This window comes from Saccostrea cucullata, unplaced genomic scaffold (assembly GCF_032062105.1).
Source record: "Saccostrea cucullata isolate Sc308-1 unplaced genomic scaffold, CSIRO_AGI_Scuc_v1 ctg213, whole genome shotgun sequence".
Lineage (NCBI taxonomy): Eukaryota > Metazoa > Mollusca > Bivalvia > Ostreida > Ostreidae > Saccostrea > Saccostrea cuccullata.
In genome coordinates, this window is record NW_026930424.1 from 199,809 (window position 1) to 218,963 (window position 19,155).

The 19,155-nt window shown below is 33.7% G+C and overlaps 1 protein-coding gene across 1 annotated transcript in view; it reads right to left on the reverse strand.

Moving 5' to 3' along the window:
* Positions 1-19,155, reverse strand: part of LOC134228513 (uncharacterized) — a 57,576-nt gene that overhangs the window by 14,115 nt on the left and 24,306 nt on the right. Inside the window, exons 5-7 of the mRNA XM_062710172.1 lie at positions 17,703-17,767; positions 6,200-6,403; positions 2,231-2,380 (exon numbers count right to left, since the gene is read on the reverse strand). Coding sequence (XP_062566156.1) covers positions 2,231-2,380; positions 6,200-6,403; positions 17,703-17,767 — 419 coding nt within the window. The remainder of the gene's footprint in view (positions 1-2,230; positions 2,381-6,199; positions 6,404-17,702; positions 17,768-19,155) is intronic.

The following is a 19,155-nucleotide window of genomic DNA, read 5'->3' on the forward strand; positions in this document are numbered from 1 at the left end:
AAAATAATCATTTCAGTTTAATACTCTTAAAATGCTTCTCCAAATAAACTTCACTGATTGATGACGTGACGCAAATCTTTTTTTGGGGAGATTGATTAGCTCCCATTTTATTTTGTGCTTTGGCATTCACTGATTGATGATGTGACGCAAATTTTTGTTTTGGGGAAAATGTTTGGCTCCCATTTGCAATTTGTGTGTTGGTGTTGACTGATTGATGATGTGACGCAAATTTTTGTTTTGAGGAGAATGCTTGGCTCCCATTTCTAATTCGTGGTTTGGAGTTCACTGATAAATAATGTGATACTGTCTTTGTTGGGATGCCCTAATAAAGCAACATTGTTGCTGGCTCCCATTTGTCTTGCCGCAAAGTGTTCACTGTTTGATGATGTGTTCACAGCGTTTCGTTTTTGTTTTCTGGCACTATATGTAGTTGTTTTGGTTCAGTTGTTCATAGGCTATGTTTGCTTACAGTTTCATTTTGTAAGAGGTTTAGTGTGTAATTTTGAAGGAGGTTTGCTCTACTGGTGGTGCAGACTATGCAGCTGCTGCATAGTCTAGTGGCGGATATTCAGCTTACCAGTAGTGCTCGCCTAAACTTTTCAATTAATTTTATTCAAAAGCATTAAAGAACATGATCATTAATTTAATATCCGGGTGTTCATCTGTTCCCAGGGTTCACCTTAGACCCTTAGAACTTTGTCTGTTTTGTACTTATGTACTTATTTATGAAGGCAGCCGCCACGGCGGTAATTGGTAATTAATTGGCGGTAATGGCCACCATTACCGCCAATTAACCATTATGAAAACTTGAAATATGTGTCAGTTTTCTTCTTAAGTTAAATTTGATATTCACCCTAGTAAGCAAGCTTTGTCTTTGATATTAGGATAAACTCATTTAAGTGAAATCGGTTTATCAAAGCTAAATAGCGTTAATGTCATTCTTGGGGTTTGTCGGGTTTTTAGCCACCTGTAGTTTATCAGCAGGGATAAGCGTGAAATGTGACGTCACGGCCAACCTGCAGTCTTCCTGCATATCTTTTAGCATTCACCCACCCAACCATCCCATAAAAATTATGTTAGCTTAATATTGTAGTGTTTTTTTTCAGAGTACTTGAAGTATAGGCTGTATTTATTTTTCAAGTGTTTTTGCTGCTTCGTTTTTGTGTATTTTTCAGGTAAAACCCTACCGTGAGAGCCCTCCCCTCCGTCGCGGCTGCTGATCTCTAGAGTTAGCGGATATTCAGCTTACCAGTAGTGCTCACCTGGACTTTTCACTTTAATTTATTCAAAAGCATTAAAGAACATGATCATTAATTTAATATCCGGTTGTTTATCTGTTCCCAGGGTTAACCTTGGAGATGTGTCTGTTTTGCAATAATAATGAGTGCATCCGTGGCCATTTCCGCCAATAAACCATTATAAAAACTTGAAATATGTGTTAGTTTTCTTCTTAAGTTGAATTTGATATTGCACCCTAGTAAGCAAGTTTTGTCTTTGATAAAACTGCTTAGTTAAAAAGATACCAACAAAGGATCACTAAAATGTATTTGCCATTAAAACGAAATGGTATCCAAAAGGTCACAGATAAAGTCACCGGTGAACACCTTTCAGTGACCTTAATGATGGAATTTTATTCTTGCAAATACTAATATAAATATTTGATTTTTAAAAAAGTAACTGTTTCAAGTTTTTTAAGTTAATAACGGATTGTTAAATTGTAAATTATTCAACCACTTTAAAACAGACAAATAATATAATTATGTTTAATTAGTCGTACTGATATCGTTCTTTTTAAATATCCCATGGATTACAATAAGTTGCAAAATAAGTTGCAAAATAAGTTGCAAAAAATCGAATTCGAAGAGACTGCAAATGCATTTAGATTTTTGTACATTTTTCTCTATACAAAACTATTTATTTAAATGAAATAGGGAAATTCTAAAACAATCTTTTAAGGAAAAACACATTCAAATTAACATTTTTTCTGATTCATACATGTATGACACAAAATTATTAACAGCGATTGCTACGATTGCTATTACCATATTGTAATTAACAAATGATTAGTATTTTTTTCGTTTGTAAAACAAGATCTCTATTGTAGTTACTGTAAATATTTTCCTATGTTTTCCAAATAGTTATACCCTTTCAAAATAAAAAAAAAATGCAGTTGGTTAGGCCTAACGAATTATAATTTGTAATGTATATATTAAAAATGATGTATACTTACACTTGAATACTGTTTGATATGACCTTCAATTATCAATTCCATTTCATTTTTACCAATGGTCTCCTGGTCAGCCAAAGATAATCCTCTACAATCAAACATCCTTACTGTCAAATTACTGTCACCCTTTATCTTTAATATCTCTGGGCTTAACTGAAAAAAGATTAATATGCAGCAAATATGCAATGTTCAAATATGTATTTTTGATTATATATAAGTTAAACAATTAGAAATGAACAGCTTATGTTACGGTGAAATTGAACATTCTGTTTAAATATCACTCGAAGATATAAGTTCTTCCTTTTTCAGATCCTTCTCTCCCTAAATAAGAAAGAAAGACATACTAATAAAAAACAAGATTAAAAAAACCCCAAATTAATCAACAAACCAACAAACAGGAGTCATGGGATGTTAACAAGATAGCTATTTCAGCAAAAAATCCTCATTAAACCCCTTCATAAAACTTCAAACACTACGGTCTAGCCATAATCGCTGAGCAATGGCTCTGTGATTGGAAAGACGTGGGTTCAATCCCCAGTCTGCGAAAACCAGACTCGATAAAGAAGAGCCCGTGTTCCTTGGCCAACTGTTTTGGACTTTAAGACAGACGCCCCGTATCACAGAAAGTATTGGTATCTTCAACCTTCTGATCACAGAGCGAGCGCTCTGTTCCTATCGGCTTCAGTACCGTGACGGTGTACGAAGATTTTCCAAAAAGTGGACAAATGCTTAGTTTTAAAAAATTTAAAATCCGTTATGGCAAACATGTGCAATAATAATTATTAATAAATACCATGATTTAGTAAATATATCATAAATCAAAACAATGCACATTATTCATGAACGTTAAAGGAGTTAAAGGTGGTAATACTTTGCATATGTAAGCCGCACGGCCCGGTCTGGCTCTGGTTAATTTCATTATGACGTCCAGAATTTGAAATTCGAATTTTTGTTACAAGTTCTACAATCTAAATCTCATAATTACTCAGAAATTTTAAAACAAAAAACAGTTCAAGGTCATTAAAGATCAACATCTTGTACCCCCCCCCCCACACACACACACACACAAATGAGAGCCCCAAACGGTTATCTAATGGAAGCCAATGTTTGTAATAAAAACTGTTTTGGAATACTCATCCACTCCAGATGTAAAGCTTTGGTCAGCTGTTACAGAGTCCGGGGAAGCGATTGTCTTTGGCAAATCATGCCAATACAATTTGTCTAATGCTTGATCAAATGGGTTTAAATCTGGTGATTTCGATGACCATGACAGAAACAGGTCGCTTTGCAAAAATGTGATTGTCAAACGAGCGGTTTATGACTGTGTATTGGCATATTGAAATACGGCTTCAGGATGCTGCAATATTGGAAATGCATGTGCAGGTAAAACATAGTTAGAGTACCATTTTCCATCAACGTCTTTTGAATATGTACCAAAACAGTCTTGTACTTTTATGTAATACCGTTTCCTATATCATTACACAATCACCACCAAATCTTTCAAAGTCCTGGAGGTCGTTTTCTGTTAAACGTTCATTACGAAGCTTTTGCACCCCTATTCTTACAACAGGTTTTGCAATAAACATTCTAAACTAGTAGCTAAACCAAAATGTTCAGCAGTGTTGCTGTGGCCATAATCTGTTGATCAAAGATCTTAAAAGACGATATTTGCAGTGGTGTGGGGTCGGAACAATAGCATGAATAATCCTCTGGCAAATAATTCCAGCAATCCGTAGTCAAGTGCAAACGGTCTTATTAGATGTTCTGTGCATTTTAGAGATAGCTAATGCTGAAGATGACGCCATTGTGAAACATTCATGAAATTTACGTAATCCTCTGAAGCGATCTTGTAATGCTGATGTCACACGTGGACTGACATTTTTTTGCGCATATTGGGTTTTCCATATTAATATTATATGTTTTATAGATTAGATATGAGGCTGTGTGAGTCTGTAATTGTAGACTGTGGTACACCTACTTCCAATTGCTCTTTTTTTCTTTTTGTGATATGCAACATTCAGATGCAGAATTTTTAAATAGCATCAGTTTTCAGATTAAGCCAGAATCAAAATATTAAGAACCTCAGCCTTTGTCAAGTCTTTATTTATGCATGAAGGAATTGCATCAGAAACCAACAAACGAAAATCAAGATCAAAATTTTATCTAGCATTTTGAATATTTAGGTCTTTTTGTCTGTGAGGTATGTGGAATAGCTGTACAGTTAATTTAAACAATAAAATTCTTTCTTTGTTTGTTGTTACTGGAATGAACGGAAGCAGCTGTTGCAGAAAAAATACATAACCCGCGTAAGCGGGTTATGTATATTTTTTCTGCAATAGCTGCGACCGTTCATTCCAGCAACAGCAAACAAAGAAAGACATTTTATTGTTTATATTTATATCTGTTTAAATTATCATTTTAAGTAGGATTAAAAATATTAATTATTGTGTTAATGATGCGAACGTTTTTGTACATTTCATTGATGGAACGGCCACTGATCAAGAAATCTGTACAGGTGATATGCCTAAAGTAGTTTATGCAGGGATGAACGCAATGAGTTTTCTTAAGAAATAAAGAAGAAAATATTCAGTAAATGTAAATATAATTGCGTTAAGGACATTGGCAACGTTCCTGGATTTCGTATAGAACTTTTCAAGATTTTTTGAACATGTTTAATGGTACCAACCATGTTCAGTTCAGGTCCTTTTTACATGTACCCCTCAAGCAAGCCTTCCTTTATAGATGTTGTCAAACCAATGTTTTTACAATTTTCAATGCATTTCCTATGTAAAATCATGATAAAATGGGCCTTTATTATTTTTAACTATATGTTTTCTCGAAAACCCATTTTTTCATCAGGTTCATACATAAAATACATTGTTGAAACCTTTTTTTCGTTGAAATGCATTTATTTTGGCTGAAACTGCAAATATTGAAACAAAACACAGAAATACCAGCATTGTTCTTTAATTTTGAGTTACTTCCCTTAACAACTAATCAATATTCATAATGATCAAGAGACTAGTTGTTGGTTTCCATTCTATAACTGTATTAGAAACGAACTGTCATAAAACATGTTTGCAAGGATATACTAGTAACTTTTAATGGTACCTCCTTCACATAACCTAAAGAATCGCTCTCATCCGGTCTACCTAGCTATCAACACTTTTAGCATAATTATTCACATCTTTGCACTTCCAAGTATTCATGTACCTATTGTAAATGACGATCTGTTCATTGCCTGCCCCCTCCCCACCCCAAGGTCAATATAAAGAAACCCATCGCTGCTTTTCTTTTATTACTGTAGAGTTGAAAATATCCGATAAAAAACACATGTGCTTTTTGTTTACCTCTCAGCCTGTGACATATGGTTTATTTGTTTTCAGCGCCTAGATAATTCAATACGGGGGATCACTCTCAATGACTTTTTTATAAGTGAAAAAACCTATGTATTAACCTTTTTTTCTCCGGAAACCCTTCGTTGCCATTGACCTTAAAAGTAACGTATTTTACTCGAATGAATCATATCAATTCAAAATGTATGACAAACTATTCACATTTTACAGATTATTGTTCCTATTATGCATTTCTTTTTTTTGAAGAGTAAAAAAATTGATTTAGTAATAGAAAACAAAAATTATTAAAGATTTAACTGCTTTCTCTAAACATACTATAAAGATCGAAACAGTTTCTACCATAAGAAATGCTGGGTGTTTTCGTGTTCATGCAATATCATGTCCGATATCTTTCAAGGAATTAAATCAATTCATAAATAAGTATGATTTTAAACTTCGAATCATTCTGAAACATAATAATTTCAACCGCTTACTTTTGTAATATAAAATAATGGAGAATGGTTGTATCTGTAATATGAATGTATATATGTACATGTATGTACATACATGTAATTATAACTAATTAAATATATAGGTATGTGTAATAAAGACGACCAAAATCAGACACTGATGCTACCTTTTTCGTTGCAGATTCGGCAGCAGATGTTCTAGTATTTGCAACATGGATCAGACGGCCTTTTTGCTCCAGTGCAGTTGCAGAAGTGTTCACAAAAGATGATTTCCCAGCCCCAGTCGGTCCAACAAGCAAAATGTTAACGAATTTACATTCTTCAGGAAGGGCTTCAAGTCCTTGTATTTCGTGTAAAAAATAGTTTTTTACCTTCAAAAACAAAATTTTACTTTGATTTTATTTCAAACTGCATGTAAAGACACTTAGTGTATTATTATTTAAATCAGTTTTAGAGAATTTTGCAACAAACCATGACTACAATTAAAAGTTTTTTTTCTCTTTCCATCTTCCTCGTGTTTTATATACTTTTTATAATACATGTGTACAAATAATTCCAAAAGAACAAAAATAGAATAGAAAATTGGAAAGCTGAATTTTTAAGACAATAAAGTGGCCCTGACCATTAATCTTGGGCGAATATTTGGGTTTCTACAACTATCTGTGTAAAACATGTTAATTTTAACAATAAGTTAATTAAGTAAAATAATATATTTTACATCACATATAATGAAACTTCACTTTTCAACAAAGCAAAAAGCTAGTGTGCTTCTTTCACATTTCTTGAGAATAGAATAACGAAGATTGACATTTTTCTATTGACATATTATTCGAACATCCATCTTATACTTTGCTTTATTACACTCAGACTTGACCTTCCCTAACAAAAAATACTATAGTAAACTATAGTTTACTATAGTAAATCAAAATTCCAAAGTTTTCACCAAAGTAAATTAAAGTTCCAAAGTGTTCACCATAGTAACTCAAAGTTCCAAAGTTTTCACCATAGTAAATCAAAGTTCCAAAGTTTTTACTATAGTAAATCAAAGTTCCAAAGTTTTTACTATAGTAAATCAAAGTTGCAAGGTTGTTACTATAGTTAATCAAAATTTCAAAGTTTTTACTATAGTTAATCAAATTTGCAATGTTTTTTTTAAAATTACTTTAACAAGTTATATATCTTAATTAAGATTTTTTTTATTATTAAACTGTTTTAAGGGGGATTATATTGTGTTTGTTGTGGTTGCTTTTATTGTTCATATTAATTCAAATATGTAAAATTATTTGATTTAAATGCAATTCGTTTATTTAACATAAAAAAACACGTTGACTGAAGTAAATGAAGCGAACATTTCGATTCTAAACAAATCAATTTTTATCTTCTGGTAATTTTGTTTCCATAAATTAAAACAAGAGGCCCAAGGGCCCATCACTTACCTGAGCACCTTTGGTCGGCCAATGTGGCCCCGCCCTACCCCCGGAGGTCATGATTTGAACAAATTTGAATCAACACTACCTGAGAATGCTTTCATACAAATATGATCAATTATGGCTTGGCTATTCTTGAGAAGAAGATTTTTAAATAATTTTCCTACATATTTCTATGTAAAACTTTGGTCGGCAATTGTGGCCCCATCCTATCCCCAGGGATCATGATTTGAATAAACTTGAATCTACATTACCTGTGGATGCTTCCATATAAATATGATCAACTTTGGCTTGGCTATTCTTGAGAAGAAGATTTTTAAAGAATTTTCCTGTATATTTCTATGTAAAACTTTGGTCGGCCATTGTGGCCCCGCCCTACCCCCGGGGGTTATGATTTTAACAAACTTGGATCTAATTAAACTACCTGAGAATGTTTCCCTATAAGTTTCATCTTTCCTAGCACAGTGGTTCTTGAGAAGATGATTTTTAAATCATACCTTCAAATTTTCATTAATTCCCAATTATATCCCCTAGAATGAAAAAGTGGCCATTCATTTGAAAAAACCTGCATGAATTCCCTCGACCAAAGGATGCATTGTGGCAAGTTTTGTTGAAATTGACCCAGGGGTTCTTGAGAAGAAGTCGAAAATGTGAAAAGTTACAGACAGACAGACGGACAGACGGACGCCGGACAAAATGTGATCAGAAAAGTTCACTTTAGCCTTTGGCTCAAGTGAGCTAAAAATTACGTTTTAACGGCACAAATTAAAATTAAATAAATTTAGATAAATATTGCTTATTTATCGGTGCAAGAGACAATTTTTACATTAAAACCATTTATTTTACTTTTTCTATTTGGAGAACGATTCGGGCTTCTGAAAAAACGTTCTGAAGCTTTAATGCATCTTAACCTTTAAAATTATAAAATGTATAGAATGTGAAGCAAAACCAGAATCTTATGGGTTTATAGTGCTTAAGCAAAGTTACAAAGTTTTCTCTATAGTAACTCAAAGTTCAAAAGTTTTCACCATAGTAAATCAAAGTTTTAAAGTTTTCACTATAGTAAATCAAAGTTCCAAAGTTTTCACCATAGTAAATCAAAGTTCCAAAGTTTATACTATAGTAAATCAAAGTTCCAAAGTTTTCACCATAGGAAATCAAATTCAAAAGTTATAACTTTGGTACTATAGTTAACTATAGTAAACTATGATTAACTATAGTTTCCTATAGTATTTTTGTTAAGGTTGAGACGAAATGTACTGATAAAAATGAAATAGAAAAAAAGTGAAGTGTGAAATGAAAAATAAAAAAAATGCTGAACACAGGTGCATATACGTCTTTTATTGCATTTATTTTCCATTTTTACCTTTTCATCACAATGCTGACATGTACATATAAATTAAATCAGCAGGGCTCTCCATGGCGATGACATTGGTCGCCATGGTGCCTATAACTTCTTATTGGCATCTAAAATTTCACCATTACTCTCTAAATTGGTAACCATGTTAAAATTATCGAATTCTGAAGCAATGGATATTTTCATTTTTTAAAAGAGGATTAAGGAAGCTTAGGTAAGTAATGTACACGTCATATTTTTTTGACACATTTTATGCTTTAGTCACACTCGTGCACACAAAATTTGCTGAGGTAGAGCAAAGGACAATAGCAGACCCAGATAATTGTAAGCTACAGAAAATTGACAATACGTAATTTGGACGGGTGAACTAATAATTGATTGTCAAGTACATTCTTATTCAGTAGAGACATAGTTTAATAATTGATAATTATCGTTAAAGCAGTGCGGAGGATCATAAAATTTAAACCGTAAAAACTGTAATCAATTGTTGATATTATAGTTTGAAATAATACTGTATATTTTTTGGCGGAACATAATTTTTGGCTTTTTTTTGGTGGCCAAGGTGTACCATTAATTTCGGCAGATAACCTTTCGGTGAACTCAACACCATGATGGTAGATTACATTACCAATATAATAGTTGATAGAAAAAAAAAATGTTTAAATGAACGCAAAGTGATAGTGCTTAAATGATAAATTTATAAAATGTTATAATAGCAATACATGTCAGGTATTAAAGCTGTAGTTAGTTTTCTATCATTTTACCCAATAAAAATTCATTTTTAAGATAAGATGAGACTGAAGACAGCTGTTTATCCCGGTCTCCTTGAATCTACAACATATGATGTTGGGCGAATTCCCGATGTGTTGATACATTTTGACAACCACTTTGCAGACAGGGGTTTTAATTAAGACATCGTCAGATCGAACCATAGGAGTGACCCCAGAGTCTTTTAATTGTTTGGCAATTTGATTGAAAAACATTTGATACAAGAAGTTGTTATCGGTCGGACAACACGTTAGTACATAGACAACTTTTATATTGCTTTCTGACGAAATATCTTCCCTCATGTGTGCTTTAAATACATAAAAAATACAAAGAGACTTTTGTCCTTTCGAAAGATTTGCTTTTCTTTTAATTTTGGATATAAAGGCAATATACTTTTTCACATACTGCCTCTGTGTTGCCTAATGGTTCTTCGAGTGGGTTATGTGCCAGACAGTGGGAAACTTGTAAGTTGGATGCCATTTCTACGTTTTCCAATCATAGATTACTTGTGATGAAAGGAAATTGCCTAAATGAATATAAACTTTCTTTATTGGTAAGATCAAATGCTAATTCATTATTGGTATAAATCAAAGGCTTATTGGTAGTGCCTCATTTTTATAGTAAATAATTAATACCTCATTCATACGACGAAAAATTGCTTGTGTGTAAATTAACTTGTGTGTAAATTCACACTTTAAGTAAAAGTAAATTTGCTATGCTATCAGACCAGAATTATGTACTATAAGTAAATCCTTAAATTGTTATTGAAAATAAGAAGATAGACCGATTCAGAATATATAGAGCATTTGCATAGAAAAAGGTATTTTCTTACGATTTGGGTATAAACTGTAGGACTAACTTTTTAATGTTCCTCAAAGAAAGTAGAAAATATTCGATCCACTGATTGCTACAAAAGAAGCAAACTTAACGACTTGAAGGACAGAGGTTAGTATGGGAATTTTCACTGAAACGATGAAAGAAATTTTTTTTTTAATTTTGTTAAATATCGGGAAATGTTTAGTCCCCTTTCAAAAAGACTAGAGGAGCAGTGGATGTAAAGAAAAAGGTGGTTATTGCTATCATCTGTTTTGGGGTCTTCGGTAAGATGTAGGACAACAGTTTATCGGCAATCTCTCTGGTGTTCGAAAATCTACAATGTATAATTGCATCTATTAGGTTTCTAAGCCATTATGGATCATCTGCTGGAAGTATTTATATGTTTTCCAAAAGGAGAATGAAAGGAAGGTAGATAACAAACAGTGATTGATCTAAAAAATCTGAGTTGTGTTCAAGACACGATGTAGTTACGATATCGACACATAAATTTTTTTGTTTACTATAATATTTCACTATCACTGTTTGTTTATTACAATACTTTCTGTTTTAAGAAGTCTTACTCACTATTAATACCTACGATTTTGTGCCGATTTTGAATCATGATTGTTCAAAGAATTATGTTTTCCATCTATAACATTAGTATTGGTTTTTTTTTTTTTGGCTTTGAAGATTTTCTCAAACATTTATGTTTTAAATTTTAAGACCGTATGTTTATTATTTTTTTTTAAATAATATTTTTCAACCCCTTTCTTTAAGAGCTACAGGTTATCATAACGTCAAAAAGACACTGCAGCGACTTCAACCTACCCATCAATTGCAAAACCGAATAAAAAATCAGTTATATCAAATTGTAATTATATTTTAAACCTATAATTTCTTAATTTTGTTAAATTTTAATAATGAAGCGAAAAAAGTTGCATTAAAACAATAAATACGCTTCCTATGATGCGCGAAATATTCCGCAATGGAAAAAATAGTAGCCCCCTTGAATCTATCTTTCATAAAACTTTCTCTGTTGTGTCAATATCGAATCATGTTAGCTCAGATCTTTGTAAATACCGTCCCTGTTTCTTTGCAATTGTTTTATATTTAATAACTTTACTTTTTCGAAGATTGTACCTGTCATAGATATCGTCGATATCGAATGATGATTGTTAAAATATATAACTTAACCAACCTTCACCCTAATACAAAATCTTCATTTTTAACATATCCCACGACAATGAGTTCTGTTTCTTCAGGCAACACTCTTGCATATTTACTTTCAGATTAATTAGTTCACCTTACTGTCGATATCGTCTATATCGTATCGATATCGAATCTTGATTGTTAAAACATACCAACAGACCAACATCTTACTCTGAACCTTATCTAAAACAAAAACAACCACTATCCCTTTCCTTATCATAATAATAAATAAATTTGCCATCACTTGTGACCTTTCAAAATTATGTTATAACTCACCATGAGAATGAATTCTACAAAAAGGATCGACACGATATCGTCATGTTATTGTCGATATTGACGACATCGTCATAGCACAAAGTCTCGTATATGGTACCAAGTATTTCAAATTAATAGTGCTCATCATGATCGATATCGATACGATATCGACATAATATTGTTGATAACGTCGATATCGACATCGAATTCCGTCTTAGACATGTATGAAAAATCTCTAACCAATACATATATAAAGAGAAAAAATAAACACAGATCACTGGAAATTCCGGACGTGGGAACAGGATCATTATTCAACCAATATAAATTTGTCATACAGGAAAATAAGGCAAAGAAAACCATTTTTTTTTCGAATACTGTAGACGTACTTTTTTCCACGGGGTCATAATTCCGCGGAATCTCAATTTCTGTTTAATCCGCTGGTAGAAAATTACGCGGGTTTTCTAGATTGTCACTATATTCCTTACATTTATATCAAGTACGCTTGGACAAATTTCCGCGGAAAATGTGTAATCGCGTACATAGCGTAAATTAATACCACGCGGAAAAAAGTACTTCTACAGTATATATTAACAAAAGGTTTTTTTTTTTTTTCAATTTAAATATTAAGCAACAAATTTTTGCGAACATATTTCTGTTATACATGTTTAAAGATTGGAAGCTCAAAAAGTGAAATTTTCCAAGATGGTAGCCAAGGGAAATAACTTGAAGGGAAATTGCGTCATACGAAAACTAACTATACTGACTCGCAAAAGAAACGCAACAAGCAGTTATCTACACATGTTTGATTTTTTATCTAATGATTTTTAAAATTGAATACAATTATGCTAAACTCACTCTCCAGAACATGAGAGATTTGATAATAATTTTAATGTTTATATTTTTGATTTACTAAGTGAAATATGACTGTTTAAAGACCCCCTCCCAGCCATTCAAGTAAAACGTGAAAACTGCCCTAAACAACAATTGCAGCTTAATTTCTACGATACAATTGGTTCATCAATATCGAGATCTGAGCAAAGGAATTATTCTTTGTCATTTTTAAATACCTGTTTTTCAGATGATTAGGTCGAATTTTCTCCAACTTAGAGCATTGTAGCCACCCTTGGACTTCCGGTACAAAAATTGTCCTCAATGCATATGATACGTTAGGCAATGTTCAGGCGTAATGTAGTGAATTTCTGCACCAGGAACTCTCCATCATCTTTACATTGAAATTTTCAAGCTAGATCAATAGAAATGCGTACGCAAGCCATTTTCAAAAAGCCTTAGTATCGTTACGAGTACCCAAAGGAAAGTTTTTTTGAAATATTGCTGCATTTTACTGATTATCAGTCAAATCCCTTAAAACTCCATAATATTGCCAAATAAATTTTTAAACATGCAATTTTTGATTTCTGTTAAGCAGACTCAGACTTGACTTCCGGTTATGGTATGAAAATCGTTTAAGAGTAAAATTGCCGATATTTACCAAACTGAAGATATCTATAATTCTAAAATACAAAATTCGTTACTTTACATAATTAATCCCCGTAAAGTAGGGTGTTACGTTTCTTTTGCGTGTCAGTATACTAACGAATTTAAATGCTTACTTTGATCGAGGTTGTTTAATTCTTACTTGCCAGTAGCTAGCCTCGGTTTTGAAAGTGAGAGAGGTTGAAGAAAGCAATAAAGGGCTACAGTATCCTAGGGCAATTCATGAATATTCCTGCCATAGCTCAAAAGCATTTTCATGGAGAGTACATAAACAGTAAGGAATTCTACTCATTCTGCAGGGTGTTTGCAACCACAGTTTAAGACAGAAACAAAGGTTTGCCAGGAAGGGTGGACGATGCATATGTTTTTGCAAATTCAAAAAAAATTATCTCAGAGGAAATAATGGCTCCTTATTTCCAAAGTGGCAATGGAGAAAGCCATCTTGGGAAAGTACAAAGCACGGGGGTCAAGCGTGTCCTTTTAAAACTTGGCTTGAAAAGCCATACACTAACAGATCTACCTTACGAAACTCGATTCACTTTCATCTATCGTTTAAGTAGAGCAAGGATGACCATTAAAAATCAAAATTTTTAGACCTTTCATATCCACGTTTACCATGCAGCTGATATTTTACAGCTAATTTTATGCATTTTATAGGCTACAACAGTACCAACGCTTAAAATGGAGATTTTTTCAATTAACAATACGAAATTCTTACACAAGTAAAATGGCTGTGTGTTCATATGATAGAATTTACATATGAGAGCTAAACATTTGCAACAAAATATATGCAAAAGTTAATTTGCACCTAGTCTTGACCAGGTGCAAATTTACTCAACTGTATAGAATTTACATGTGAGGAAATCAGTTCATACTACAAAAATTGTACATGTATGTAAATTTGCATATATGTAAATATACCGAGGTATGCAAATTATGTCGTATGAATGGGGTTTTAAAAGACAACAAATATTTACTTGAATTGCATAATAATTATTATGAATAAAAAAAAAATGAAAAAAAAAAATGAGAATGTCCCCATGAAGACGGCTGTGATCTAGTGTTTATCCCCAAGCCCCGCAATTTCGACACAATTTGATCCTCCGAGGCCATTGTCCAGTTTGACATGAGCTCAATGGTCAATCCAGCTTGAACCCAGTTAATAATGAAGTTAATTAAGGGAAATTCATACTCTAGATCTGTCACGGGTTTTTTTTCGAAGTGTTAAAAAAATTTTGATTTCAGTTCTTCCAAATTTTCAACGTTATCGATCTAATATGTAGCTTAGCCACGACGCTTCACAAAATTAATTCGCTGTAAAAGTATTTAGCTCAAAATGTAGTTAATTGTAGATTCCCACCATTCAAAGAAAGTAAAGTTTATCAGTTTCATTTATAATCCCTTTTCCTGCTGCAAACACAATTTGTGTATTAATAACTGAGCCGTTTTCTCTCAGAACATAGATAATACTATCCAGTTCACTACCAATTAAGTACATGTAACCCCCCGTTCATACATAGACGCCGCTTCTACTGCGATCAAAGTGTGGTCGAAAGCGTGACCGATCGTGACAAATCGCAGGAGGAACGTCGTGGGGTCGTCAGAAGCGTAGTATGATCGCAGTAGAGTCTTCATGATCGGATAGCTCTACGCTCTCACCACGCTTATTTTGAACATGTTCAAAACAAGCGTAGCGGGATCGTGGCCAACAAGAATCGGGGTGAAGTCGTAAAAAGGGCGTAGTAGAAGCGTCGTAATCGTACAAGCAGCGCGGAAGCATCGTAGAGAGATCTTCATGATCGAGAGAGCGTAGGAACTTACCATGCACGCTCATACAACGCTTCCTCTACGTTCGTGCTACGTTCTCACTACGATCTCTCTACGTGCCTGATGATCCTACGAAGACCTACAATGACCTTACGCCGATCATATCACGACCTATCAGACAAGAGTTTGTTCTTATACCGCTGATATTTGACCAATCATCATCTGTTAACTACATGTAAAGGGTGACACTATACTTGATGATCATTTACTATTGAGCATTTTCACATCTTGTTATAACAAGAAATCTGTGAGCCAATGCTCACCAGTAATACCCCCGTTCTGTTGTAAATAAGCACTATCATGTTAATATACTGTTTACAAAAGTTCAATTACAGGCATATGAAGTTGACATCAGATTCATATCAAAATTAATCCCACCATATGACATGCCTCAACAAAGTCGGTAAAAGAATTTCAAGCATCTGCTATGAATAGCTAATGAGAAAACTGTGACGAAAATTTTTTATGTATGAAACGGACAGACACACAGACAAACAGGAAGTTGACATCGGATTTAAACAAAAATGTATCCCACCATATGGCATGCCTCAGAGAAGATTGTGTTAAAATTTCAAGCATCTACGATGAGAAGTCGCTGAGAAAACAGCTACGAAGAGTTGTCATGTATGAAATGGACAGACGCACAGACAAACAGGAAGTTGACATCGGATTTGAGCAAAAATGTATCCCACCATATGGCATGCCTCAGAGAAGATTGTGTTAAAATTTCAAGCATCTACGTTGAGTAGTTGCTGAGAAAACTCTGACGAAAATTTGTTTCGGACGGACACACAGACAGCTAGATGGACAGAGAGACAGACAGACAGACAGACAGACAGACAGAAAAGGGTAGAACAGTATACCCCCCTCTCCTTCGGAGCGGGAGTATAATAATTGAAATGCCCTAAACCATGTGGTAAAGGCCGGAAAAAGAACTGCGGTCGCAAAATATGTATCATCGCTAAAAATTGTACTAAAAAAATCTGCAGTTTCAAGATATATTTACATCATCACCAAAATCGTACTAGAAGCGTAATGCAATCGTAATATGATCGGCACCACCGTAGCGACATCGCGGTACAGTCATCTAGGTCTGTGTAGCGTCGTAGTATGGTCTTCAATGTCGTAGTGGCAGCGTAGCGTAAACGCACTAAACACGGCTGCTTGTCGGCAACGGTCTGCGTAACATCGTAGTAGAACCTTGTTAGCAGCGCGTTTGACGTAGGGACATCGTAGTACGGTCGTAACGAAGACCATAATTTGCCAAATTGCTCTATTTTGACGCCGATCGGCTGCTATCTGCCCCGATCCAAAAAAAATTTCAGATCGTGGCTTGATCAGGACGATCGCCGTAGAGTCGCAGCTCTGTGTGAACGGGTGGTAAGGTCCTCCACGTTTTCTACGAAGATCGAATTTCTATAACATCAGTATCGGTTTCATCAAAGTTGAGCTTTCACTTTTGAGAGGCTAAGGATGGTATTTGTTCTCATTCAGTTGAACAGTGCTGTCTGACAACGCTGGCTGGAAAGTCTTTACTAGATTTTCTTTTTGTAACAAGGGGTCCGTTTTCGGCCCCAAACTTTACCGTGGCTGCCCGAACCCTTGAGAATGTATTGCAAAATTTTTAAGGTTTCTTTGATCAAGGTGCTTTTAGCGAATCTTCTAGGTTTTTCAAATATTTTATGGGCATTCTCATTTGCCCCGAAAGCAATTCTGCTCCTAAAATATCAGATATGGCTCACATTTTCTTCGGGAAAAGGTTCTGTCCTCTAATGAATTAAGTATGTTGATCTTTTCAAGGGATCTCAATGAAAACTGGGTGAAAACTAATGCAAATCAGTTATTAATCCGTATTTCTAAATTGGCACTTAAGAAAAATATGCTTGGCATCTTAAACTTTTAATTTTTTTTCTGATTTAGAAGCTTACTGGCGCCTAAATATCAAAATCCTCTTCGAGGCCTGAATCAGAATAATATTACAAAAATAATTATCAGTTTCTTAGACATGTGACCTCTATTTGAACACGAAAATAAAGCAGATCTTCGAGAATACATTCTTTTTACTCTTTTTATGCAAAAGCCAATTAAAGTCACATTCGTAATACATTCTGCTGCCAATTTAGGTTATTATTGTGCAATATTTCTTTGTTATTTTTTGGCCACTTCAGTATTAGCCTACGTTATGCCTAAGGGATAGATAAGTGGCATGGATATATACAAAGCAAATATTTGATGCTTGGTGGTCTCTGTTCTGCTTTTTTTATGTTTATGCCAGATAAGACGAAAAGATTTGAGGGTTTGTTAAAGATTTGACTTCAATACTCACTGTTGTTAGTAAAATTAATGCGACTATCTTTGGTATATTACCCGTTTTTCTTTAAGATGTATGCTTAATTTGTAATATGCTATAGGAGATTAGAGAAAATAAATTCTTAATATAAAAATTATTGCAGAAAATTAAATGTCTTAAGGAATCTTACATCTATCATTAAAATTTATATATAACATATCATTTACTTTCTCATCCAGTCTTTTTGATTCTCCAGGAAGGGGTATAAAAGGCTCGCTTAACATGGAATTTTCTGTAATAGAATACGATAGATCTGAAAATCAGCTTAGATTCATTTGAAATAAAAATTACATGTATCAATTCAATAACGTATATTTTAACTGAAAAAATACAATTATTGTATTTTTGCAATTGTGGCAACTTTTTTAACATTATTTTTTTTTTACAGGCAAAGAGAAGCACTTTATTTTCGAATCGCTGAGAGATAAAAATTATATTTTCTTTAACAAGCATTCTAATAGTACTGAATAAGCGATACTCAGTAAGTGTTCCCTACCGGGACATTCTTTTTTATTATATACCCAATGTGTATCACTCAATTTTACTGATAATTAACTTCATGCAATCACGTGTCGTCGTGTTCCGACTTTCCGGATCACCATACTGTGGTTTTCTGAATCCATATCACCACTCTCTGAAACTGATTACGTTGTACGCAGAAATATGACGCTATTTTTCTTGCGCGTTAAAAAGTCCTTTGCTGTAATGCTTTGTTTATTCGATTGATATTATACCATTGATCTCTTAAGGGTTATTCTAATAAATTTAGCCAGTTAGAGAGGGTATTTAATAAATTTATCATTATAACAGTAACTTGATCCGAAGAGCCGTATCACGCCTCGTGGACAAGCGCGGATCATCAGATCAAACTCGACGCTTCGCGTCTCGTTAGACGTGATGATCCGCGTCTGTCAACTCGACGTGATACGACCCTTCGGATCAAGTAACTTTTATATATATATATATATATATATATATATATATATATATATATATATATATATATATATATATATATATATATCGTAACGATGCCATTTTATATGAAAAAGTGCCCCATAATGTGGATATTTTGTGAACGATTAATTCATGACTAAAATGTGTTGGAAATAAGTCGACCGTCCTTACAAAGAAAAACGCGTTTGAATGCCATTAGATATCGTATATGCTTTGATGAGAACAGCTCATCTGTATGGCTAAAATACAATTTTATAAATTTTATATGTACATGTATTATATATACAAGCGCAAGCGCCCTCGGGTGACAACCCTACTCAGACGTTATAAAGTTAGGGATGACTCCCTTCTAAACAGTCCATAATTGTATATTGTCAGCAAAAACAATTTATCAATGAGTCAAATGCTGTCTAACGTTTTCTTCAGGCCATTATTATACACTGAATTCGAATTGTCGACGGATTTTTCAGTTATTTCCCGGTTATTTCGGGAATTTTTTATTATCAGTTATTTTTGCATGACAAGGAGCACAACACGGTGACTTTGCTTTGCTACAAATTTGTATTGTTTAGTAGACTTTTGACCTTGAATACTGTTCGTTATCTCCATATATTTCGTTATAAGTGTGGCGCAAACTACAGTACCCGCATCGTTATTCTTTAC